This window comes from Bacillus rossius, chromosome 7 (assembly GCF_032445375.1).
Source record: "Bacillus rossius redtenbacheri isolate Brsri chromosome 7, Brsri_v3, whole genome shotgun sequence".
Classification (NCBI taxonomy): domain Eukaryota; kingdom Metazoa; phylum Arthropoda; class Insecta; order Phasmatodea; family Bacillidae; genus Bacillus; species Bacillus rossius.
Genome location: NC_086335.1, coordinates 69,556,355 through 69,584,173, shown reverse-complemented (window position 1 = coordinate 69,584,173; position 27,819 = coordinate 69,556,355). Strand labels below are relative to the sequence as shown.

Below are 27,819 nucleotides of genomic sequence, written 5' to 3'. Positions count from 1 at the left end.
ATGACGGTGTCGGGGTCCGACATCTTGGATTGTGGTCGCTTCGACGGCGGCCGTGAGATCACAATCCAAGATGGCTGAACCCCAATCCTATTCCTCAATCCTGTCACCAGACGCCGAATGAATCAGTATACACTGCTGCCATTCACATTGGTTCCGTAGCTCACATTTAAAAAAAAACTCAAAATGAAAAAAATGAATAGAAAGCTATTGTGCTTCTATGTGCCTGAAAGAGGTGATGGAATATTAAACTATTCGATACACGGTTCAGCAACATGACTTCGGTTTTTCAGAATTTCTTCAAATTACTCCGGGAAAATGTTGGCAAATACACATATCTGGCCTGGTGGTGGGCCTATTATAATATAGATGGGCTATTACTCTCCCATTTTCTGGTTTATATGGTGAAACCAATATAAACAAGTAATTTAAATGGCAGCAAAAAAACTCTACGGAAGAAAATTGAGAAAACTGTATCCAAATTCTTATCATTCTGTCGCCACTAATTGAAGTTTAGTAAGTTTCAATAAATACCAGCACACTTCTCAACGGTACGTTCCACAATTCCAGAGCAGATTAACTGTCTGTAGTTCATCCAGCTCACCTGAAAACGAATCATTAACAGCTTTTCCTGTCGAAAACCACACAAGGTTTGTTTTATCAAAACTTATTGGTAACATTTGTCCAATTAAAAACTTATTAGGACAAGCAGTTAGATATTTTAGAAAATAATTACTGAATGATTTCCATCGGTTGCATCTTCCCTGCGAGGACTCCTCAGGCCCGCGAGGACTCCTCAGGTCCACGAGGACTCCTCAGGCCCACGAGGACTCCTCAGGCCCGCGAGGACTCCTCAGGCCCGCGAGGACTCCTCAGGCCCGCGAGGACTCCTCAGTACCACGAGGACTCCTCAGGCCCGCGAGGACTCCTCAGGCCCGCGAGGACTCCTCAGGCCCGCGAGGACTCCTCAGGCCCGCGAGGACTCCACAGGCCCACGAGGACTCCACAGGCCCGCGAGGACTCCACAGGCCCGCGAGGACTCCACCGGCCCGCGAGGACTCCTCAGGCCCGCGAGGACTCCTCAGGCCCGCGAGGACTCCTCAGGCCCGCGAGGACTCCTCAGGCCCGCGAGGACTCCACAGGCCCGCGAGGACTCCACAGGCCCGCGAGGACTCCACAGGCCCGCGAGGACTCCACAGGCCCGCGAGGACTCCTCAGGCCCGCGAGGACTCCACAGGCCCGCGAGGACTCCTCAGGCCCGCGAGGACTCCTCAGGCCCGCGAGGACTCCTCAGGCCCGCGAGGACTCCACAGGCCCGCGAGGACTCCTCAGGCCCACGAGGACTCCACAGGCCCGCGAGGACTCCACCGGCCCGCGAGGACTCCTCAGACCCACGAGGACTCCTCAGACCCGCGAGGACTCCACAGGCCCGCGAGGACTCCTCAGGCCCGCGAGGACTCCACAGGCCCGCGAGGACTCCTCAGGCCCACGAGGACTCCACAGGCCCGCGAGGACTCCACAGGCCCGCGAGGACTCCTCAGGCCCGCGAGGACTCCTCAGGCCCGCGAGGACTCCTCAGGCCCGCGAGGACTCCTCAGGCCCGCGAGGACTCCTCAGGCCCGCGAGGACTCCTCAGGCCCGCGAGGACTCCTCAGGCCCGCGAGGACTCCTCAGACCCACGAGGACTCCTCAGACCCGCGAGGACTCCTCAGGTCCACGAGGACTCCTCAGGCCCGCGAGGACTCCTCAGGCCCACGAGGACTCCTCAGGCCCGCGAGGACTCCTCAGACCCGCGAGGACTCCTCAGGCCCGCGAGGACTCCTCAGGCCCGCGAGGACTCCTCAGGCCCGCGAGGACTCCACAGGCCCGCGAGGACTCCTCAGGCCCACGAGGACTCCACAGGCCCGCGAGGACTCCACAGGCCCGCGAGGACTCCTCAGGCCCGCGAGGACTCCACAGGCCCGCGAGGACTCCTCAGGCCCGCGAGGACTCCTCAGACCCACGAGGACTCCTCAGGCCCGCGAGGACTCCTCAGACCCGCGAGGACTCCTCAGGCCCGCGAGGACTCCTCAGGCCCACGAGGACTCCTCAGGCCCGCGAGGACTCCTCAGGCCCACGAGGACTCCTCAGGCCCGCGAGGACTCCTCAGGCCCACGAGGACTCCTCAGGCCCGCGAGGACTCCTCAGGCCCACGAGGACTCCTCAGGCCCGCGAGGACTCCTCAGGCCCACGAGGACTCCTCAGGCCCGCGAGGACTCCTCAGGCCCACGAGGACTCCTCAGGCCCGCGAGGACTCCACAGGCCCGCGAGGACTCCTCAGGCCCACGAGGACTCCTCAGGCCCACGAGGACTCCTCAGGCCCACGAGGACTCCTCAGGCCCGCGAGGACTCCTCAGGCCCACGAGGACTCCTCAGGCCCGCGAGGACTCCTCAGGCCCACGAGGACTCCTCAGGCCCACGAGGACTCCTCAGGCCCGCGAGGACTCCTCAGGCCCACGAGGACTCCTCAGGCCCACGAGGACTCCACAGGCCCGCGAGGACTCCACCGGCCCGCGAGGACTCCTCAGGCCCACGAGGACTCCTCAGGCCCGCGAGGACTCCTCAGACCCGCGAGGACTCCTCAGGCCCGCGAGGACTCCTCAGGCCCACGAGGACTCCTCAGGCCCGCGAGGACTCCTCAGGCCCACGAGGACTCCTCAGGCCCGCGAGGACTCCTCAGGCCCACGAGGACTCCTCAGGCCCGCGAGGACTCCTCAGGCCCACGAGGACTCCTCAGGCCCGCGAGGACTCCTCAGGCCCACGAGGACTCCTCAGGCCCGCGAGGACTCCTCAGGCCCACGAGGACTCCTCAGGCCCGCGAGGACTCCACAGGCCCGCGAGGACTCCTCAGGCCCACGAGGACTCCTCAGGCCCACGAGGACTCCTCAGGCCCACGAGGACTCCTCAGGCCCGCGAGGACTCCTCAGGCCCACGAGGACTCCTCAGGCCCGCGAGGACTCCTCAGGCCCACGAGGACTCCTCAGGCCCACGAGGACTCCTCAGGCCCGCGAGGACTCCTCAGGCCCACGAGGACTCCTCAGACCCGCGAGGACTCCTAAGGCAGTCACGTGCGGCGCAGACGAGCTGGCAGGATCGTGGTGTCCCGGGGCGATGCGCGGTGCGTGTCCTGCGAGGAAGGATCGGCGCGTGAGCTGCGTGCCGCACCTCCCGGCGCGCGTGTGTCTGGAATACCTGCCGCACTTCCTCCCCGCCAGACTGGCCTGCTGGTTCCTGGTGAGCCTCGCTCTCCGCCGGCTCGTTCTGACTGGACCTGGGGACTAGTGGGCTGGATGTCCCTGACAAGCCACACGCAGGACAGGGGTGGACCTGTTCGCCTGTTTGCTTTCAAGTTCTGTCCTTTTGTTGGTGTAAATGATGGATTTTTAGATTTTTTTTTTTTTAGATTTCAGAATGAAAGTATATCCCTCTTCCGCGCCCCCCTGGCGACATCCACGTGTGGCCGACGGGAAGCCTGCTTTTCACAGACGAGAGAGCCAAACACCCGATCGTGCATCTTTGGTTTTTTTTTGTTCATTGTAAATGTGTTGATGAAGGATACTATTGGTCAATTATGTTAGGTAAGCTACATTATAAACACTTTAAAACATTGTGGACGGTTGATTTTGGTTAGGATAGCTACATTAAAGATACGGGGGAAAAAAGCGAGCATGTAGGACTTCGGGTAACTTCGGGTTTTGGCTATCTCGTCTGTGAAAAGAATCTTCCCGTGGTCGAGAGTCACAACTCCCTGTGCGGAGCGCGTCATAGAGCTCCACCCAGGCAGCACCCGTGGCTCCTACTCTATGACCCGCTGCAGGAAGGTGCAACTCTGCGACTGGAAATGTCTGATGATTCTGTCCAAAACAAATAATAAGTACATATGCTGATGTTATCAAATATATAAAAACCACACATGTCCGGATTTGTTTGGAACCCACGCTTTCGTCAACATCTGTTGCAAAACGGCGTTGAATATACACTACGTGGTGAAACAACTCCCGCCGCTTCGATGTATGAGGCATATTGCGCTATAATGGAGAGGAAGTGCGTGCTGAACCCCTCAAAACAATCTCTCTGTAACATTGTGTAGCTGAATTGCTGTAAGTTTCTTATTCTGTCTTCGCTGTATCAGATCCTTGAGGGAGGGGTCCGGGGACTCGTCTTGGCGCTGGCTGACCACGGGTCGTTACCACAACGCCGAAATACCATAACGCCGAATGTTAAAATTGACCACAACGCCGACAGCTCCACGACGCCGAATTGCCACAACGCCGAAATACCATAACGCCGAATGTCAAAATTGACCACAACGCCGACAGCTAGAAAACTGCTGTTTCTTAAATGTACCTTAACGCCGAAATACCACAATCAAACCTAACCTTACCTAACCTAACCTAGCGTAAATAACCTAATCTAACTTAACCTAGCCTCTCCTAGCCTAACCTAGTCTTACCAAACCTAACCTTTGTGGAAGTCCTGCAATGACATTTTTTTGGCGTTAGTGTATTTCGGCGTTGTGGCACACAGCAGTTTTCTAGCTGTCGGCGTTGTGGTGCGTCCCTGCTGACCACGTGATGCTAGTCGGGGGGAGGAGAGAGCTGTCCAGGCGCCTCTCTCGGTGAGAAAGAGAGAGAGGCGATACCGGGAACAGTCCCGCCAGGCGGCAGCCTTGCGCAACTCCCGGCCGGAGACGCGCCGCCGCCATTTTGTGGGTCATCGCGCCGGTGGCGCGGCGCGGCGGCGGGCCGGGGAAACGCGCCGACCGCAGACACTTTCGCGCGGCCGAGGACTGCGGACACGTGACTCCGCGGCTCGCCCCTGGTCGTCCGTCCTCTGATTTCTCATGGGCCCCGTCACGTCCAGTCGAGAACCGAACAACTCCTGGCTTTACGATTTACGAAAAATTTAAACTAAAAGTTAAAGTCAAATGGTCATATTTCCGAGGAACAATCGGAACCCATCGGGAGAGTTGGTAGGACACATATGTAGGGGCAGGCATTTTTCGCGAAAAGATCTGAACACTTATTAGACTGCAACAAGGTATACACACACATGTGGTTACTTCCTTGTGATTGGCGGCCGTCTGCAAGAGAAGTCGTTGCATTATTTGACCGAGCCACTCAGGACGCGTTTACTTCCGCACTGAATCACTGTGATTGGTGTATTACAATCGATATGTACCTGGGAGAAATTCACCCAATCACGAAACACCGACGGTGCTACAGTGTTTAAACTTTCATCTAGTCTCGATATCTTTTCGCGAAATCTGCATGCCCCTAATCATATGTGATTTGAATTTTGAAGTAAATTATTTTCGAACCAAGTTAAGAATATTACAAGCCGGGGTATGATAATTATAGCGGTGAGGTAGATAAGATAACTGTTTACGTGTGTTGTGTGATAAGTAGAGACCGGAAAAATTCGCAGATTAATTTCGCGATAGTGTGAAATTCATACACATATACCTTTAAGCTGCTCTTGCTATTGGCTCACTGTTCGTCTGGGCGACTCTGGGCCAATGAGAAACCCTCAACCGAAGAAGTGAGGAATCTCGGACAAACCAGTTGAGACGACTCACAAGTCAGCAGCCAAACGAACTGGCGTTATTTCCCCTAGTGTACAGAGGACTGTGCAGACTATCCTGAAGGTCATCGAAACCGCGAATTTTTCAGGTCCCTAGTGATAAGTAGAGAATGGAAAAATTCGCGATTTCAATTACCTCTAGGATATACTCCAAGATCCTCTATGTACTAGGACAAATTGCACCTGCTCATTGGATACTGACTCGTGACACGTGTTACCTGGGATGCTTGTAATTTGATATTTCTTTTGTTGTAGGTTTTTCTCTGGCTTAGAATCCTTCAGGTAAACGGTGGTCCAATCACTGACTCGGAATGAAGGTGAACGAGTTTGGAGTCTAGCCTACCGCGAAATGAATCCGCGAATTTTTCCGGTCTCTAGTGATAAGGGTTAAAGTCACGGACAAAAACCATGTAGTCACAAGTTTTCGCGCCCAAAGAAGTTTCACATCAGAACCACCTGGTTTGAAATGACAAACTGCCCCAGGTGAACAGTGACGTGGAGGTGACTACGTCCTTTGAATATATATACTGTATAGAAGTCGCGAGTGGATAGGATTTACTCTACGTTTTTCAGAATCGTATGATGAGCAGCTTGGGAACTTCACCGCTGCAGTGCGCTGTCGTAACGCCCTGTATCGTCTTAGTTCTTATTTACACGTTAGAGCGCAGCGCTGTCGCCTGCTGTCATTCCCCGCACCCCTCAGCCATCATTCACTGCAGCTCGAGGTCGTCCAACAGGAGGGGGAAGGGGTGTTTGAAGAGTTCGACACTTGTCCGCTAGGGACCACCACAAGTCGATGCCCTAGAGATGGTGGCGATTGCGGCGGTGAATTAACCAACTACCTCAAAACCGTATTAGAAATGTTAATCTGGGCTGGCGACTTCTATACAGTATATATATTCAAAGCTACGTCACATGCGCTGGGGGACTCTGGGCGTCGCACGGGGTCGACGAACCACCCGCCGTCGAGACGAGGCGCTACTATTGGCCAGTTCCCCGGGAGCTGCCTCTGTTTGCTCGACAAGCGCCGGCTCAGATGGGCCCGTGACTTGCAAACATCCGCCACTGGGTTCGCTTATCGACGACTGCGCGCGCAAGACAGGCACACGTCCACTCGCCCCCCCAGATGTACAAGTTCTGTCCCTGCCCGAACACGCCCGAATATTCACCTTCGGCCAACCTCGGGTTTATATTTCTCTGTTTATTTCAATGTAGCTATACTAACCTAACTAACCGTCCATAAAGTTTTGAAGTGTTTTCATGTAGCTAACCTAACCGACCACTTTTTTAATATTTGAATTCATTTTTTCCTGCGCAAAAATAAAACAAATCCCGAGGTTGGCCGAAGGTGAATATTCGGGCGTGTTCGGGCAGGGACAGAGCTTGATGTACATCTTAGGCTTCTCCAGAGCTTACAGGCAACCTGACAACCTGACAACCTGACAACCTGACAACCTGACAGTCGTGACCTTCGTCCAAGTACATGTCGGCAACCTTCAATTATTGTATGGTCTTCGTTGCTGAGCACATTAACCATATATAAGTTTAAGTTTATTTAAGTTTTAAATACAGAAGAACCAAAACACTATGTTACAATGCTTCATCTTTAGTTTCAAATATTAAACAGTTTGAGTTCTGAAAACCATAATCTCTTTTTCTATCCAAAGTATAATATTTTGTCATTATAATTAATACGCCACTCCGTCAATGCACCATTCCATAAATTCTGAAGTAAGAGTGCTTGTCAATATTATTATCTTTTAATTTATGTTAATATGTTTAAAAAAATTATATGATTTCCTCATTTTTAGACTTAATTATTGGTGTTGGCATTTTTAAAAAGCATAGTTTTTTAAGTGGTATTACTCCGCCTATACAGACGACCCCCCCCCTTCCCCCAGCAAATATTCCAGTTGTCTCCCGCGGTTAGATAAAGGACCCCGCCTGCCCGGGCACACGTAAGGTATTCTGTCTAAATGTACTCCATTCCTTTGTAACACGAATCTTACAAACTTCAAACCAATAAATATCTAATTTTCTAGCAACCTTTTTTTCTATCTTTCTTGTTTGTCCAAAACCATCGGAAATAAATAAAGTTCGTTTTTGATGCAAAGCCCACAATTTCGTTTCGTGGGGATGTAGGTCCACTCGGCCCACTGTTTGCTTTCAAATTCTTTCCGCTTGTCGGCGAGAGCTGCATCTCTGCGGTGACTGTCAGGGTGGAGGGGGGAGGGGGCAAGCCTTGTTCTGCAGCTGACAGACGGCAGAGGGGCGAGCGGGGAGACAGAGCAAGATGGCGAGAGACAGCCGAGCCTCAGGCTGAGCGTGGCCCTGTGAGGTTCCTTCAGCCGCAACTCCGCGCAGCCTCGGCACGCGGGAAGCCTTCTTCTCACAGACGTGAGAACCACACCCGAAGTTCCCCGAAGATCATGCTCTATCTCATTGTATAAACTGGTGTGGCATTAAATTTTGCGGTCGATTAGGATAGGTTAGCTACATTATAAATACTTTAAAACATCGTGGATGGTTGGTTATATTAGGTAAGTATAGCTACATTAAAAATCGTGGATGGTTGGTTATATTAGGTAAGTATAGCTACATTATAAATACTTTAAAACATTGTGGATGGTTGGTTATATTAGGTAAGTATAGCTACATTAAAAATACTGTAAAATCATTTTATGGTTGCTTAGCAAATAACTTTTTAATTTGTAGCTATCCAGGGCTAGGAAACCGTTTACATGATTTCACAGTATCTTTAATGTAGTTATCCTAACCAAATCAACTAACCCAATTTTCGAAAATCAACTTTTTTTTAGGTTCTCGGCTGTTCCCGTTTATGTTAATGACAACGCGAGAGTGAACATATTATGCTAGAGTGATACGCTGAACTGGCTAAAGAGTAAATTTTTATAGATTAACGGGAAATGATTACACAATTAAGCATATGGATACTACTGGTTATTTAGACACAGAAGAAGCATTATGCTAAAATCTTGATGGTTTTGCATTATCACTACATTGGGTTGAAACTAACCTAACCCAACCTTATCTACAAGCATGTCCTAACATTAAATTCTTTATAAAATATTCAAAGACAAGGCTTAACAACTCTCAACGGGAAAATATCGCCAAGGACATTCTGAAGCGGAAAGATGCTTGCAGAGCTGTAGGAACACGCGCCTTGCGCCATTGTTGCGCTGAAGAACGGCAGGAGCAGTCTCCATCGGGCCGGGCTCTCCACAGCAGACGAAGAGAGCTCTGATTGGTCGGCAGTTTCGTCAGCCGCTCAGACACTCTACTGGTCGGTTTTACATTGGCAACAGTCGAGTGTGGTCGCCTTCTTCATGACAACCTTCGAACCAATTCGTTTAATGGCCAAATAATTTCCATCGCAGTAAATGTGTTTGTTGTTGACTCTTGTCACTACAGAATAATTGTTGGAACGGAAATGTGTAACAACGGCGCTGCCAACTGTGGCCAAAGTGAATTTTAAAAAGATGAACAACGAAATTAAACATAGGATTATTTAAATTAATGCCGAGCGTTTCACACGTAGTTCCCGAGTTGTTTTTTTTTAGACAATAATTTTCGTATGATTTTGACTACAAAATCAAGAAGTAACGAAATTCAGCTATATGGACAGTAATCAGATGCAATTGTCCTCTTTGTTTCGTGTTATCAATTACGAAATTCCAGATTTACAACGTGATTTTAAAGTTGCGGCTATTTCTTTCCGTGACTATATATATATATGTCAGTACAGCTTTAGACTTCAACCTGTTACACTTCTGAGACATGGTGAGCCGTGCATACTTAAATTTCTCCCGCAAAGCTTCTAAGGAAGTTAACTTAAAAATAATATTATATATGAAATATATAAAATTAAACTACTATAAAATATATAAAAAATAAAATAAATATAAAAATAAATTTAAAAAAAAAATTTAATACACATCCCTACGTGCGATCCACTCACTGTATAATTAACACAAATTCAAACGTGTATTTTTTAAATACGTATTTCATGTACAAAACAATTTTTTTACAATAATTTTTCTTTTTTGATTGATCTTTAATTAAAATATGGTTGGATAAAATTATCCTATATAAAACGAAAAAATATTTTAGCAAAACTCCGTTCCCCCGGAGAAACCCCCGGAATGGCCACCGCATGGGGAGCCCAGGAAAAGAAACGGGCTCCCCATTTGGAAGCCACCTGGAAGGTTTTTTTCTGTTCCACCCACCGTTTCTTTGGTAGCCTGACTTGTTACAAGGGATTGTATTCCTACCAGAGAAAATGCCACCATTTCGTCTGGGCAATCCGCCTTGGAGGAGCCGGGGCGCGAACCCGGGTCCTACAAGTCACAAGGCAGGCGCTCTACCCCAGAACCAGAGTGGTAGAGCGACTATCAGCAGTCTTCTTAACACTGACATGATGTTATTGCACGAGTTTACTGTAGTTTGGTTTGTCATTAACACATGCTTACTTCTGGCAGTTAATTTGGGAAGCATTAAAAAAAAAAAAAATACCACATTTGGTACACGTACTGGTGTGTGTCTAATACTCGGTAAAGAGCAATTTCATAAGAAACTCAGACACGAAATTCTTTAAAATAATGCCGATCGTGATAAATATGCGGTATGTTAAAGTTATACTTGGACTACATACGTTACAATTCAGACATATTTCTTCTGCATCTCTCTTTCTTGCCAGCAATCTTTTATTTTATTTTATTTTTTTCTAATGCTTCTCCAAAGACGGCCATACAAACATTGTCAGAATAATAACTCTTTTCTCAAAATATCACATATAAGGCAGTTTTTTTTTGCACACTAATAGCCTTAGAATTTTTTAAATATTTTTTTTATTATTTGTTCATATTTGCTGTAACACAATATCCAGGGGGTCATAATTTGATTGTGATAATTTCTATTGCATTTTTTCCTTCAGATCCATGATTGAGTTGCCCGGCACAATATTAATAAATTATACTTACTTGTTGGAATGGCAAACTCTACTTCTCAAATTTTGCTGAATCTCTCTTTCTCTGTCGTGGTTGGCACCCCCTGTGTCACACCACCACAAGTCGGACACCCGTCTCGGAACAGCCTTAAACACTCCACGTAAATTCTTAATCTTTTTCAAATTATTATTTTGCGCGCTTCTCCAATAAACGGGTGCCCCAAAATTCTTAAGTAAATTATTCAAAGACCGTTTGGAAAAGGAAGAGAACAGAGTAATAGTATTTAAAACGAAAAACACGTAATTACTTGAAATGCCAAAAACTTTAATAGGACTACTTGCGCATGAACATGGCAGGCAATTTAATTGAAGACAAAATCTCAAAAGGATTACAATAATACCTATAACCTTTTGCCCTATAGTGCTACAGAGGCTTTTAATAGAGCCACGTTTTAGTATATACCAATAAATAAATACTGTAATAAACCCATAAATAAAATCAGACATTGATGAAAAGCTGCTCCAAAAATACATATATATATATATATGTATATAAATAATGAATTATAATTCTTTTTAAATAAAAGTTAATAAAAATAAATGTCACTCTAAAATGTCTTATTTACACCCGGGTGATTTTTAATTTTAGACGCTTCGCGGCAAGCATGATACAAGGTTCGTTAAAATTGGTACCACGATGGAACATACACTCGAAGTTGTGGGCAGGGTCTTTTTGCAGAAGTTATTTTTGAATTATTCACTCTTATTTTGGCAAAGTCCAAATCAACGCCCCGGGATTACAGGGGCAAAATTCAGGGCCGGAATCACTTACTTGGACGAACGATGTACGTTGAATCACACCCCAGACCTCCTGGCCCGGAGTTTAGCGGGCTGTAATTTAGCAGAGGCGCTAAATGCTTCATATTAACTCTGCAATCAACGGAAAATGTAGCGTGAACTCTTCTTCTTCTTGGCAGCACCCGTGACAACGTAAGTATGCTCAATACACGTCAGCTGATTTTATTGAAAAAGTATTCGCGAGCTTGCCCAGGTCCAATACCACGAGCCATCGCGCCCGTTACGCTCGAAGCGCACACACGCCACACGGCGATCAGCTGATGACACCCCGCCTACAGCTCATACTGTCTTTTTCTTTTTTCTTGACGTATTTACCCCACCACCTTATAGCCTTGGAACAGTCCATTTGCATGCTCACAGCGGGGGAGCGTCGCACACAGTATTTTGATAGAAAGTCCAAAGCGCTATTATTAAATATTAACGTTTACCATTAACGTAAAAAATAACATAATATAAAAACATATTTAAAAATAAGATTTACAAAACTTATAACAAACCAATACTTTTTTAAAAAAAAGAAAGGGGCAAATATTAAAACTAAAATTACGTAACAACCATAATTCAAAATTACTTAAAATGAATATAAAATCAAGTGGCCATGCCGCCTATGGCCACATCTCGTGACCACGATCTTTTTCGGTATAAATGAGTGCTATTTCACTTTTTGATTGATAGTCTTTTAGGATTAGGAAATATCTGTGTTTTTAAGTACTCATTTGAATGTCGTGCAGTGGTGCTATGCTGGCCCGACATGTAAGCTGGCTGCCTTGAGCAATGCAAGGCTAATTGCTCCTTGTCAAGAAGTGATAGCATGCCCTGTTGTCTCTGTCCTCTTCGCTTTGCGGTTTCAGTTGTCCCTCAGTTCCGGGAAACACCGCAGGCAGTCCTTGTTTTGCGCTGGGGGCTTGGAAGGGGGAAAGAGAGTAGGCGTTAAGAGACAGTATAGCCGCACACAGCTGGTAGGTAATACGGCCTTAAACCTTTTGTAAAACGATTAGAAGAACACGACATTTTCCACGATTCTCGTCCATTTATAGCTTCCGAGCCATTAAACGAAGTTCGTAACTAGCCACCAGGATGGGTGTGTTCCAGAATGCCACCTGAGTCCGGGACCTGACACCAGACGACCAGAGCGCTGAAGACGAGTGACGTCACGTCCGCCCGGAACAATGGCCCAGTGCGTGGCTCGTGTTTCCGCCTCAAGGCCGCGCCGAGACGCCAAGGTCACGCAGCTCGCCGGCTTCCGTGGTCGCTCGGGCGTTTCCGTGGCCTGGCAGATCTACCCTGTAATTTAGGAGTTCGCTTCGAGCCTTGGCCGAGGACGGACGCATCAAGCGGAGCTGCGAGATTCCAGGAACAGCCTGTTTACTCGCACACAGGCCAGGTGGTATTCCCAGGTTTTCTAGGAAGTGTAAGAGTGCAAAACAACCCGGGTTGTAGCTAACCCTACAGCCTAGCCACAACCCGGCTTAATACCGGGTGCGTGGTCAGTGGGTGTTAGTACGTTTTAGGGTGTACACTAGCGACATGACGGAGCAGTTAAGTGACGAGCAGGTGATGCAGGAGTGCATCGATGTGCCCTTGCCGAGCGACGACGAAACCGAAATGTCTAGCGACGACGGTTTCACTACAGTCGTCTCAAAAAAACAGAAAACGGGAGGAAAGAACGAAAGACTGCGCCCCCCACTGACGAACCCCGCGATCGCCAGGCAGCAGGCTGAGCGACTTCGCAAGCAGCCCGTCAGAAGGGCAAACAACTCGGCCAGTCAAACGGCCGCCAACACGCCCGCAGGTTCGAGCCCTGCCCCGCCAAACCCTGCCCCTCAGGCAAAGAAAATGCAGGTGAAACCCCTGTATGTATTCGTGGATTCTGGCCACAGCTACCCGGCCATTAAAACAGTGCTGGATGCAGCACTGCAGGAGCGCTGGTCGTGCGTCAGTCGCGGCCATGACCAGCTCATGATTCACACTGCCACCATGTAGGAGTACCACAGGGCAGTGCGTGCACTGGAGCAGGCCGGAGTGCAACACTCTGTGCTGCTGCAACGGGACGAGATCCCGAACAAGTTTGTGTTTTGTCGAGTGCATAGCAGCACCGACAAACAATTCATTCAGGCTGAGTTCGCCGCAATGGGGCTTCCAGTGCAGAACTTCTGGTTTCTGTACAACAGACAGACAAGGCAACCTATAAATAAGTTAGTTGTAGAGCTCCCGAAGGCCGTAAATCCAGAAAGGATTTACGACCTGAAGTCATTCGGAGGCCTCAGCATTCGTGTTGAGGACTATCGACACCCCAAAGGCCCCCTCCAATGTGGCAACTGTCAGAGGTTTGGCCACCCCGCAAAAGGCTGCAGAGCCTCCCCTGTGTGCCGATGGTGCAGCCAAGGGCACAAAACAGAGGTTTGCCCCCAGGGAGGTGACAGGACGAAGGCAAAGTGCGCGCGATGTGAAGGCCCGCATTGCGCCAATTACAGAGGCTGCATGGCCTACAAGAGGGAGAACTGGCGTCACCTCCCGCAACAGGAGCGGAAAGACAGAGAGCTGCAGTCCAAACGCGCATTGCGCGAAAACAAGCGAGCAACAGCCGCGGCTCAAGTCCGCCCGCCCCCACAACAAGCCGGCCCCTCAGGCTACTGCCCCCAGCCCCCAAGGCAGCCGTGGCGAGCCCCGAGCTACCCCGCCCCCCCGCAATGGCAGAGCCCTAATCAATATTCATTGCTGAGCGATAGGCATGAACTGGAGTACCCTGTCTTGGCAAACCCACCCAGGCCTAGAGGCCAGCCCCTGCCCCAGAGGCCCCCGAAGAAACACCATTCGGGGCACAAAAACAGTAAAGGCCGGGCGCAAGGTCAGGTGACGGATCAGCCAGGTACTAAGGCGCCACCCAACTCCACTCCTCCCCCCAGTGATTCCAAGAAAGTCGCGCAACAACAAGCCAGCCCGTTGCAGACAGACTCACCAACAGAATTGCCAACTGCTTCACCGCAGCTAAAACCCTTGGAGAATCCAGCGATGGGCGCGAGTGACTTTCTGAAGCTCGAGGGCCAATCGGATGCCATTGCACAGAACCCTAACCTGGCACACGTCCTGGAACCAATGTGCATTTTAATGGCTATTTGGTGTAATCCGTCCAAGTCAATAGAGGACAAAATAAAAGCCACCACGGGCTTCGTGACAGCATTAGCGGCCAGCTTTAATGCCGTACACCCTTAATTTAGGTTCTGCCATTAATACTACCCCCGTAGACAGTAGATTAGGTACCATCCTTTACTGGAATGCACGAGGAATTAGAAATAAAATAATCGAATTTACCGATCATTTAATTAAACATAATATTAGAATCGCGGCGATAAACGAAACACACTTAATTCCAACAGATCGTCTAACTATCTTAAATTACACTATTTATAGGCGCGACCGCGATACCAGAAGTGGAGGGGTTGCCCTACTAATCCACAGAAGTATACAACATAGTGAATTTCATTTACCTGAATTTAATAAATTAGAAGCTGTTGCAATTACTTTTAAAGTCAATAAACAACAAATAGTGCTTATTTCGATGTATGCACCGCCGGGGAGGTCACTAACTGAAAACGAGCTGGACATATTATATGGCTCAGCTCCCACATTTCTAGCAGTCGGCGATATTAATGCCAAGCATAAAGACTGGAACTGTCGGAGCAATACAGCCAATGGCCTACTGCTGCAAAGACACGAGTCTAACAAAAATTATCAAGTACATGCTCCCTCAGAGCCCACTCATGATAGCGGAGTACTAAGGCACAACCCCGATATTTTAGATATTGCATTAAATAAGAGAGTTCAAACGGGATTCGAACTCAGAGTTTTTCACGAAATGTCGTCTGATCACTTTCCAGTACATCTACTATTCGATGACGTGTACACTGACATCAGTCCTCCGAGAAAAATTAAAGACTACAAGAAAGCTGACTGGAGAGGCTTTCAGACGTATTTAGTCGATAATTTGCCTGCAGCCGATGCTGCCAACTTCGAAACGTAAGATAACATCGAATCAGCAGTCACTGAACTTACAGTTAAAATTCAAACTGCAATTAACTCGTGCATCCCAGAAAAGGTGGTTATATTAGGGATATATTAGGTTTTTTATTAGGTGTATATTAGGGATTTAATTTCTCAGAAAAATAGATTAAGGCGCGAATATACTCGACGTAGGCAGCGCGACATTAAAGCGAGAATTAATGAATTACAGAAAATAATTTCCGATGAAATAACTCTATGGAGGAGCAGCCAATGGGAGACGAAAGTCTCTCAGCTACAGGTGCAAGATGGTAGCACCTGGAGTATGACAAAGCGATTCCTTCATAAGATAGATAAAATACCTCCGCTACAAACTCGCACTGGGTTCGCTTTTACACCGACAGACAAGGCACAAGCCTTCGCGAATACCCTTGAATTAGCCTTTCAACCTAATATCGAACCCTGTGACCCGCAATTTAATGCCGGAATATACAGAGACCTTACAATTAAACTTAATCAGCCTTTAACTTCAAAACCTTACTTAACTCAATCTCAGGAAGTTAAACAGGCTATCAGGCGTATGAAACCACGTAAGGCACCGGGAAACGATGGCATTCAGGCAGTAGTCCTTAAGAAACTGCCCGACGAAATTTTGGAATACCTAGCTCAATTAATAAATGGAATACTTAAACTACAGTATTTTCCATTGCAGTGGAAAGAAGCGAATGTGATAGTTTTTCATAAATCCAGAAAAGATAAGACACTGCCCCAAAATTATAGGCCCATTAGTCTGCTGAGTACATTGTCAAAAGTAGCCGAATGCATAATTCTGCAGCGACTAAATGCTCACATTAAAGAAAATAACGTACTGCCGGACGAACAATTTGGTTTTCGCAGCGCGCATTCAACAACGCATCAACTGGTCCGTTTGACAGAACAAATAATAACTGCGTTCAATCGGAATAGCTATAATCTCGCAGCGTTTTTGGACATAGAAAAAGCCTTTGATAGAGTACTTCATGAAGGCTTAATTTATAAATTATATAAAACTGGCTTCCCCGATTGTTATATTAAATTACTGGCCTCGTATTTAGAAAATCGATCGTTTAGAGTCACGACAGAAGGAGCACAGTCCGATTTAAAAATAATTAAAGCAGGAGTCCCACAAGGCAGCATTTTGGGGCCGGTTTTATTCAATATTTATATCCATGATATGCCTAAGCCCGCACACCGATCAGTTCAGTTTGGCTGCTACGCGGACGATACGGTATTGTTTAGCAGATCTAGTATTCTAGAACTCGCAGCAGACAGATTGCAAACCGCGTTAAATTCAATAGAACAGTGGTGCACAAAATGGCGAATTAAGGTAAACCCTACTAAATCAGAAGCTATAGTTTTTACGCGTAAACATCTCCCGCCACTCGAAGATAGACCACGACTAACACTTTTCAATGAGCAAATTCCTCACAAAAATGTTGTTAAATATTTAGGCGTGCACATGGATAGGAAACTACTATGGCGCGATCACATAGAGGCGAAAAGAAAAACAGCTTTCACTAGGCTCATGGCCCTCTACCCCGTCATGAGCAGACGTTTAGGTAGCTCTGTTAAAAACGGAATAATAATTTATAACGCACTAATAAAAACAATAATCACGTATGCAGCGCCGGTGTGGGCAACAGCAGCGAAATCTCACTTAATCAAGCTACAGAGAATTCAGAATAAGAGTATTCGTATTGCGACAGATGCGCCTGTGTATTGCCCCGTAAGGGCTATGCACAGAGAGCTCAAACTCAAACTTTTAAAACATTATTATTTCCGAACTGCGCAAAAATTCTATGATAAATGTGCCATAAGAAGAAACCCATATATTTCATCACTGGGCGAACAAGATCCAGAGTTGCATGGAAAATATAAAATGCCAAATTCAATCTTGGCTCACAGACCTCCGTAGTGTGCTGTGGCTGGCTGAGCGATCAGTCTCCCGCGAGTTGAAACTTAAATTATAGACATTAATGAATAATTAGCTAATTCAAAATGGTCCGAAGCACGCAGGTGTAGGTTCGGCTCCCGGGAGTTCACTGCCTGTGCTGTTAGGGCTGACTCCCTATGTCCGATGGGCATGGCCCGCCTGGCAGGCTTCACCTCCAGTGCCTGTTGTGTTTCTGAAATACATGGGATTTTGAATTACAAGCTTGCAACAAATGCCAGAATGCGAATAGGTCTTGACTTAATTCACCTGTAACTTTATACACCGACAGTTCCTCTATATTTAACTAGTAGTATAGTAGTAGATATTAGAGATTTGTAAATTAGCAATAAGTCCTAGATACTTAGTAATAGTCATCAAAAATATATATTACTAAAATAATAATAAAAAATCTAAAAAAAAAATAATTAAAAAAAATATATTTTTATTTCTTATTTTAGTTTTATCTTAAGCACTGCACGTCCATCCCTGAGTTGGGTGTTTGCATATTTCGTAACGAAATGCCTAGTTTGTAAGTCATTTATCTTTTTTCTGTTTTAGTTTCTTAGTTTTTTAGGTGCTGACTGGCGGCGGAGTGAGTGGTCAGTGCAACCACTCACCACCAGGGGCGCTTGCGTCCCTGGTCACTAAATCCAGTACTGGACAACTAGGAAAGCGGACCACGAGTCCAAGTGCCCAACCCCCGCATGGTAGACTCTTTTCTACTCTGTCCAACACTTCATCCAGACCATCCTCTGTCTCCTGTAAATTCCTACACGTAATGCATGCCAATTTGCATCCCGCAAGAATGTGCCCAGGGTTTTCCCTGTGTCTATGCAGGTTTTACCTTGGCCCAACCTATCTCTAGTTATAGTCTAGATTTAAGAGTGAGGGGAGTTAGTCATGGCGCCAATCGCTGCCATGGCTGGCCAATCCCCTCCTAGCACATGATGCATGCGACCCTCTCCCTGCATGGCTAATCCCAGCATGACCAGGCGTATAGGCTTCGGCCTGAGACGCACCTAGGTCCCTCCCTAACCCGGACCCCTCCAAAATACACTTAGTTTTAGTTAGGTTAGGAAAAGAATTATAAAATCCTGTAATTTAGGCGCTTGTGTCCCTGGTCAAATATTCCAGATACAAATAAAATACAAAGCGGACCACGATCCACGAGTCCAAGTGCCCAACCCCCGCATCGTAGACTCTTTTCTACTCTGTCCAACACTTCATCCAGACCATCCTCTGTCTCCTGTAAATTCCTACACGTAATGCATGCCAATTTGCATCCCGCATGAATGTGCCCAGGGTTTTCCCTGTGTCTATGCAGGTTTTACCTTGGCCCAACCTATCTCTAGTTATAGTCTAGATTTAAGAGTGAGGGGAGTCATGGCGCCAATTGCTACCATGGCTGGCCAATCTCCCTCCTAGCACATGATGCATGCTACCCCTCCTGCATGGCTAACACCCTGCATGATTAGAGCGTATAGGCTTCGGCCTGAGACGCACCTAGGTCCCTCCCTAACCCGGACCCCTCCAAAATACACTTAGTTTTAGTTAGGTTAGGAAAAAAAATAAACCTGTAATTAACACCCCGCTACATGGCAAAAGAATATCGCACCTTTGTGGAGTGTTAGTTCAAGGTCACAAGGTCACATGCGCGAGTACTGCTTTTTTTGTTTTCTCGCTTGCAGCGCGAAAGAATGGTTCTTTCCCCAATCAGTAGAGGGTGAACCTGTTAACTTTATTTGACAACAGGATGAAACCTCTCGCCATTGTAATCTCTTTGCACGAGAGTGGTTGAACGTCGAAGTCCCTGACCGCTGGATTGGTCGTAATGGTCGAGACGACAGAGCTCTTTTTCGCTGGCCTCCACGTTCGCCTAACATAACACCATATGTATATTTTTTTCCTTTGAGTCTTTATAAAAGATCGCGTTTACGTTCCGTCGCTACTTAATGATTTGCCAAAGTTGAGTCACGGAATTGAAGAGGCTATTGCTTCCATTACCCCGGACTTGTTAACCAAAGTGTAGGAAAAATTGTACTTAAGGTTGGATGTGTGCCGTATAACTAAAGGTCCACATATTGGAAATTTGTAAGAAAAACTATGTTAGTTTACCTTCAGTTAGATGTATGATTTGTTGTAAATAGTCTACATTAAACTGTTATAATAAACCATTGAAACTGGGAAATTCCGTACAGCAAAAATTGTAAATCGCCCTTGAGGATAGCTGCAAAAAAAGCATGCCGAAACGTTGGGCACATTATTTTGGTGTACGTGGCCTCCACTCAGAGGACAAACAGTAGTCACTTGTGTGACTGTTCACCGCTGGTAGGTAGCGCTGAGTGATTATCTGCTGACGAAAAGTGTGTGATGGAACATAAAAATGGAAGAGAGCTATCATGTTATATCAATAGGAATAGCCCTTAAATAATAATACTGTTACGAACGTGGTCGGCAAGGGCGCGATGCTCGCCAGGCGCCTAGCGGGCCCACAAGGCCACTGACATAGCGCATACCTTCGGGGATTAGAGCGGCCCGGCCTCCCCACCCCCTGTCCCCGCACCCTACTGAGCAGCCTGGCACTTCAGAGGGCTTACAGGGGCCGCCGCGTGGACTGGCGTGAACAAGGCGTCGCTATTCTGGATGCTTCGAGCATCGGGATGACGCGACACGTCACAATCACTCCAGTCGGTTCCAGAAAGACTGACAAGGGTATAAAAGCGGAGACGCCGACCTCCACGGAGTTGACTGCGTGTGTGGGTAGGCGCGAGGTGAGGGGCGAACCACTGTCGAGCACAGCTCCAGTGAGGAGTGTGAACTGTGGACTGAACAGATACCTTGTGATTTGTGAACAGACATTAATAGAGACTGGAAAATTCACGGGTTCAATGACCTTCAGGATAGACTCCAATATACTCTACACACTCGGGAAAATTCCAACTGTTCATTGGCTGCTGACTTGTGAATCGTCTCGATTGTGTGGGCCTGTGATTCGACACTTCTATGAGTGATGGGTCTCTAATTGGCCCTCAGTCCTCCAGATCAACAGTGAACCAATGGCAGAAGCGGCACTAAGGTATAATTATTTGAATTTTTGCATAACACGAATTGAATCCTCGAATTTTTCAGGTCTCTAGACATTAAGTTTGGTTATTTAATTAGCAATGTAAATTTTAGTAGCAAATACAGAACCGGTTTTCTTCCCCACTCATAACCAACTAATAATGTAAAGATAAAACAACCAGCAGAGATGAACAGCGATGATTGGTCGCAGGTCCATTAGTCGCGTCGCTGTGATCTAGCGCTACGTTCAGAGCGAGAACAAGACTTGTAAGCGACACTCAGAGGGGCGTTCTTACGTAAGCCTAGCATAAAGATTTATAGCATTCGTGACCTACAAATACGAATTTAAATTTCCTAGTACTGATTTACGTAAGGTTACGTACGGCACGCTTATTTCTTTCCATGAAAAAGAGAGAGATAAAAAAGGAAATAGCTTGTCCAGATCACTTGTTCCAGTGACAACTGTTGATGTAGTACATAACAGTTACAGACAGGAAGTTAAAGAAATATGCGGAGTACATTTCTATTCCATCGACATCTCGTTTCGAATTAATTCGTCAGAGATGGGCTGCAAGTTTATTCAAGCCTGATTCAGTTGGCCACGTCTGAACATAACATATTATTCCACGAAGAATCGCATGCACACTAGATCTAGCCAATTAATTAAAAAAAAAACAATTACCGTAGCTAAATAGCAACGAATAAATTTAAGAAAGTCATCTTATTTGTAATGGTCACTTTAAAATCATTGCTGAGTATTTTATTTGAATTACGAGCCCAAAACTTGTCATACATGCTTGTATCATTGACGTACTTGTCCCTCGAAATCATGAAAAATTTGACAAGATTCCGGTGAAGTTGGTATGTTATATTGAGTGACACAAGGTGAGCTGTCACAACCCCTGCAGTTACAAATCACGCAGGATATGAAGCGTGTTAAGAAATGACAAGATAGCAGTCGAAAAGCCCCTCGCGGATGACTTAGGGTTTATATTGTATTTCAGTTGTCAATGTTTTAGTTGAAGCTTTTAATATATATACTGTATAGAAGTCGCCAGCCCAGGTTAAAATTTCTAATACGGTTTTGGGGTACATAGTTGGTTAATTCACCGCCGCAATCGCCACCATCTCTAGGGCATCGACTTGTGGTGGTCCCTAGCGGACAAGTGTCAAACTCTTCATACACCCCTTCCCCCTCCTGTTGAACGACCTTGAGCTGCAGTGAATGATAGATGAGGGTGCGGGGAATGACAGCGGGCGACAGTGCTGCACTCTAACGTGTAAATAACAAGTAAGACGATACAGGGCGTTACGGCAGCGCACTGCAGCGGTGAAGTTCCCAAGCTGCTCATCATACGCTTCTGAAAAACGTAGAGTAAATCCTATCCACTCGCGACTTCTATACAGTATATATATATTCAAAGTTTGAAGTCGCCCTTCCCCCAGCTCCTGCAGCTAGGAAAGGAGAGGAGAGGAGAGGAGACATGGCCACGTGACGATACTGCTGGCGGGTGGGCGGTGTGAGGACAGGTTAGCACCTGGCCGTCAAGTTGGAGCGCCTGTTGACACAGGCCCGCCACTGCAGCGGTGTCACGCCACCACAAGCCCCCACACTCCACCACACGCCACCACGCAGCACCGCGCAGTCAGAACTGAGAGCGAGTTCTCGAAACAACTCGCACAACTTAGAACGCTGGACCACACAACATGAAAACATCATAAATTATAACTATCTTACCTTAGAAACAAACAACTTATAACTTTCTTAACTCAGAAACACGTCACTTAGAAACACACAACCCCGGATCACACAACATGGAAACATCTAAGATGTGATAGTTATAAGTTATGTTTCTAAGTTGTGTGTTGGGAGTCGTGTGTTTCCAAGTTTTGTATTTCTATGGTATGATACATCTAAGACATGCCTTTCTAATTTATTATGTTTCCAAGTTGTGTATATCTAAGTTACGATTTCTACGTGATGTCAGTTCTAAGATGATGTTTCTAAGTTGTGATAGTTTTAAGAAACGGTGTAATAAGTTGCCGGTTTTGGCTTAGAGTTTCTAAATTATGCATATCTAAGTTATGACATTTCACAGTTGTGTGTATTTCTAAGTTGCGATAGTTCGAAGTTAAGCCTTTCTACGTTATGATGTTTATAATGTGTGTGTTTAAACGTTGTGTAATTTTAAATTACGTGTTTCTAATTTACGAAGGTTTTGAGTCGTGTGTTTCTAAGTTTTGATCGTTCTAATGGACGTGTTTCTAAGTTACGACAGGTCTAAGTGACGCCTGCTGTGAGCCCGCGAGCGGACAGCAGGGACCCGCGCGGCCGTCCAGTCTGCCCGCTGTTTGCCTCGCGCCAACACTCGCGGCTGGCTCTCCTCAGACACACACGCCGGACAAACACGCGTGCCTTTCGCAACACGCCCCGCCCTCGCACTCCCCCCCCCCCCCCCCCTCAAGCGGCGGGGAGTCACACGCGTCTGACTTGTGTCCCTGAACCAAGTTGTGTGGCTGCCACAATGATAATACTAACAAATATTGTGTGTCGACAAACTAACAACCTGGTTTTGTTGAGACAACGAAATCAATTTTGTCACCACGAAATATTTTATAGGGTCTTTATTGACCAAAATTTTTCAGTGCACAAATAATTCAGAATCTCAAATAGCTTCAGACAGAAGCGTCCTGCGTTTATTTTTGTTACTAAAACCAAAAAAAATAACAGATTCTATTACCTTTAGTCATTCGGTTCCATAAGGGTTTTTTTTTTAAACTCAACAGTTTTAATACTGAAACAATATGAGATGTATTGTTTTCGACATGCGAAGGTTGCAATCAACGACTTTGTGGTATGTCTGAAGGTAGCCAGTCACTGACCGACACATTAATGGGAACAAAAATTAAAATTATATTAGCATGTACGTAATTTAAGTACTGGCTAGTAAAAAAAATTTAATTCATGATTTCGTATTAGAAAAATTTTAAAAGATTTTATTGCCCCTGGGTGTTAATTACGTTTTTTCCGCAGGAATTTGATCGTAAGCATTTATAAAACTTACCCTAAGATAATTTATAAGGGGAAAAAATCAAAATTTCTTAAGGGAAATTAGCAAAACCGTCCATGAAACTTAAGTTCCAGGTTAGGTAAAATTTTGTTTGAAAGAGTTATATTTTCTAATTTTCCAGAGGTGGGCCTCCTTGAAAGTCAAAAGTCCAAAGCCGTCACAGGCTACCGCAACATGTTCACTTGTCCCGAAGAGTACGTGTGAGGAAAATAAGACTCCAAACCTTGACTCTAAAACAGTTTCCCTTTCGCCTTTTGTTTTTTTTTCCTTCCACGCCTATTTTTCCCTCTGTCTCTGTTTCGCTGAGACCGCGGTGCGACCGCAGGCGCAATCAACAAACCGCAAATCTCCCAGCGGGGCAGCTACAGGAGTGGAGGGGCGGAGACCCTGGTGCATTGTTCGGTCCCCAGCCGCGTCATGGCCGTGTCGCCGCGTGACGTCACTCGCGCTCAATCCCGTCGCAGTCTCGCCAAACGAGAAGCCTGAGGCTGGGTTCACAATTTAAAAAATAACAGTAACAGTAACAGTAGGTCGTGTGCATAGGATATGAACGCCATGTTTCCTAACCTAACGATTCACAACAGCAGAAAGTTGGTCGTGTGCATGGGAGCGAGGTCGTGCGCATAGGATTGAAATGAATATATTTTATTTCGGTCGCGTACGCATGGCACAACAGCCAATGAGAGAAGAGCAGGATGCTTTTTTGGCGGGACTAGAAATATGTTTATATTTATTAACCATATTGTGGTAAGAAAATGCCGAGATGATAATAATAGTTTTATCGTTATTTTGAAAGTTAATATGTTTATTTACTAACACTGCAAACAGATGTCACAGAGTTCGCGAAATTTCATTGGCTGAAATTAACAGTAAGAATTCAATTGTGAACCGATTTCGCAGTTCGCACAGGTCGTGTGCATGGCTTGCTATGCACTCGCTTAATTTTTTTAATTGTGAACCCAGTCTAAGATGTACACCAAGTTGTCCCTGCCCGATCACGCCCGAATATTCACCTTCGGCCAACCTCAGGATTTGTTTTATTTTTGCGCAGGAAAACTGAATTCAAATATTAAAAGTGGTCGGTTAGTATAGCTACAATAAAATAAACATATAAATATAAATATATATAAATAAACCCGAGGTTGGTCGAAGGTGAATATTCGGGCGTGTTCGGGCAGGGACAGAACTTGATGTACATCTTAGGCTTCCCTCGCCTAACACGCCTCAAACTCAGCGAACGAAGTCCACCGAACCAGCACTGGAATACAGAATAAATAAAAAATTACCTGTAGGTAGGGAGGTTTCCAGCAAGAGTCTAGATCATAGCTAATTTCAAGTTTTCGAATTCGTTTTGCAATTGAAACTATTAGACCTAACACGAAGTCGGTTGGAAAACCTTAAAGACAGGCTGGAACTTGTTCCGTGTAGCGATTGTTGTCAGGAGTGGATTGCAAGCTGTCCAGAGAAGCCTCCAAGCGCTACGCCCTGCAGCCAGGGACATCGAGAGCGACCAATGGCCCCGGGGAAATAATTTTGGTCGGGCCTCCTCCCTAGTACTTAAAGTACAACTTTTAGACCTACATAATTTAAAAAATAAATTAATAAAAAATAATCGTAAAAGTTACCGTGGCCATTACTGTGAAAGTGATAACATTTCCTTGAGTTCCATGACATTCTTGAAACTCACCCGGCCTGCTCCCGAAGCCTGGGCCCCTGTGACTCCTAAAGCCTGGGCCCCTGTGACTCCTAAAGCCTGGGCCCCTGTGACTCCTAAAGCCTGGGCCCCTGTGACTCCTAAAGCCTGGGCCCCTGTGACTCCTAAAGCCTGGGCCCCTGTGACTCCTAAAGCCTGGGTCCCTGTGACTCCTAAAGCCTGGGCCCCTGTGACTCCTAAAGCCTGGGCCCCTGTGACTCCTAAAGCCTGGGCCCCTGTGACTCCTAAAGCCTGGGCCCCTGTGACTCCTAAAGCCTGGGTCCCTGTGACTCCTAAAGCCTGGGTCCCTGTGACTCCTAAAGCCTGGGCCCCTGTGACTCCTAAAGCCTGGGTCCCTGTGACTCCTAAAGCCTGGGCCCCTGTGACTCCTAAAGCCTGGGCCCCTGTGACTCCTAAAGCCTGGGTCCCTGTGACTCCTAAAGCCTGGGCCCCTGTGACTCCTAAAGCCTGGGCCCCTGTGACTCCTAAAGCCTGGGTCCCTGTGACTCCTAAAGCCTGGGCCCCTGTGACTCCTAAAGCCTGGGCCCCTGTGACTCCTAAAGCCTGGGCCCCTGTGACTCCTAAAGCCTGGGCCCCTGTGACTCCTAAAGCCTGGGCCCCTGTGACTCCTAAAGCCTGGGTCCCTGTGACTCCTAAAGCCTGGGCCCCTGTGACTCCTAAAGCCTGGGTCCCTGTGACTCCTAAAGCCTGGGCCCCTGTGACTCCTAAAGCCTGGGCCCCTGTGACTCCTAAAGCCTGAGCCCCTGTGACTCCTAAAGCCTGGGCCCCTGTGACTCCTAAAGCCTGGGCCCCTGTGACTCCTAAAGCCTGGGCCCCTGTGACTCCTAAAGCCTGGGCCCCTGTGACTCCTAAAGCCTGAGCCCATGTGACTCCTAAAGCCTGGGCCCCTGTGACTCCTAAAGCCTGGGCCCCTGTGACTCCTAAAGCCTGGGCCCCTGTGACTCCTAAAGCCTGGGCCCCTGTGACTCCTAAAGCCTGGGCCCCTGTGACTCCTAAAGCCTGGGCCCCTGTGACTCCTAAAGCCTGGGCCCCTGTGACTCCTAAAGCCTGGGCCCCTGTGACTCCTAAAGCCTGGGCCCCTGTGACTCCTAAAGCCTGGGCCCCTGTGACTCCTAAAGCCTGGGCCCCTGTGACTCCTAAAGCCTGGGCCCCTGTGACTCCTAAAGCCTGGGCCCCTGTGACTCCTAAAGCCTGGGCCCCTGTGACTCCTAAAGCCTGGGCCCCTGTGACTCCTAAAGCCTGGGCCCCTGTGACTCCTAAAGCCTGGGCCCCTGTGACTCCTAAAGCCTGGGTCCCTGTGACTTCTAAAGCCTGGGCCCCTGTGACTCCTAAAGCCTGGGCCCATGTGACTCCTAAAGCCTGGCCCTGGAACTCCTCCTGGAACAAGTATAATTTTTATGATTTTTTATAATTTGTTATGTCAAAATCTGAGTATGTACTGTTTTCATTTTGTTTCAACTTGATTATTTATTTAAAACTCAATAATATAAATTTATTTGAACCGTCTTCTTCACAAGTGGAAGGAGCTGTATGTCGTACGAAGATTTACATCGCAAATGCTTCACTTATTTATTGATCTCTGACACACAGGGAAACATCCCACGCTGTAGGGAGATGCACCTCATAAAGTATGCGATCACTGTCTCGGCCTTCGCTGGTGGAGGGCAGCCGCCTCATGCCTCATGCCTCATACACATGCATGAGCCCGCGTCTGGGTCCGGCTCGACTCAGGGCTGTAGGAGCGCCGCGTGCTTCGAGCCGGCCAATCACGTCTCTCGCTGCCCGCGCGAGCCCTAGCGACCACTTCCGGTACACACTTGGTCGGAACTAGGCGTCTGTGAAGAATTAAATATATGTGTGTGTGTGAGCGAGTGTTTCAGTTCTCGCTAGTGATGTGTAACATCTAACCTCGGTAACGAGCTAATTCACGTGTTGTTCATGTTGCACATAACTAGAGACCGGAAAAATTCGCGGATTCCTTTCGAGACAGGCTGGAATCCAAACTCGTTTAGCTTAATGCTGCGTCAGTGATTGGACCGCAATTTACCTGAAGGGCTCTGAGCCAATGGCAAACACTCAACAAAGAAGTCTCGAATCATAAGAATCGCAGTAAACAGGTGTCCCGAGTCGGTAGCCAATGACCAGGTGATAGTTGCCCGAGTACATGGGGAATCGTGGAGTCCTTGTGATCATTGAAACCGCGAATTTTTCCAGTCCCTACACATAACATTTTCGATAAGCTGTTAGTACTTTAAATTACACTTCTACGGCATCAATAAAAAATTAACCTGAAACATTTTCAAAAACACAAATTATAACACTAAGTACACGCTTGATTATTTGTTTTTGCTGAAACGACTGAAAAAATCAAGTCTGTAAATAATTACTTAAAACCAACCTTACTAATAAATCGATGAACGCCGGCTGCACGCACGAAAAAGTGTCCCGTTACGCACATTTCCTGTTACGCTGTGTCCCGTTACGCTCATTGTACGCTTGCGCCGCATCTATCTCTCTTCCACTAGATTGGAACAACCATCGAATTGACTTTTTCAAG

The 27,819-nt window shown here is 47.1% G+C and overlaps 2 protein-coding genes across 2 annotated transcripts; one reads left to right on the top strand and one right to left on the bottom strand.

Moving 5' to 3' along the window:
• Positions 1-3,318, top strand: LOC134534621 (eukaryotic translation initiation factor 3 subunit A-like). The gene is made up of 2 exons (XM_063373107.1): positions 1-52; positions 779-3,318. Exons 1-2 carry the CDS (start codon positions 1-3, stop codon positions 3,316-3,318), a joined length of 2,592 nt encoding a protein of 863 aa, XP_063229177.1.
• On the bottom strand, positions 3,315-26,939 carry LOC134534620 (protein FAM186A-like). The gene is made up of 4 exons (XM_063373106.1): positions 26,883-26,939; positions 25,236-26,639; positions 4,679-4,825; positions 3,315-3,332 (listed from the first exon to the last, which is right to left on the bottom strand). Exons 1-4 carry the CDS (start codon positions 26,937-26,939, stop codon positions 3,315-3,317), a joined length of 1,626 nt encoding a protein of 541 aa, XP_063229176.1.
• Between the last annotated feature and the right edge of the window lie 880 nt (positions 26,940-27,819).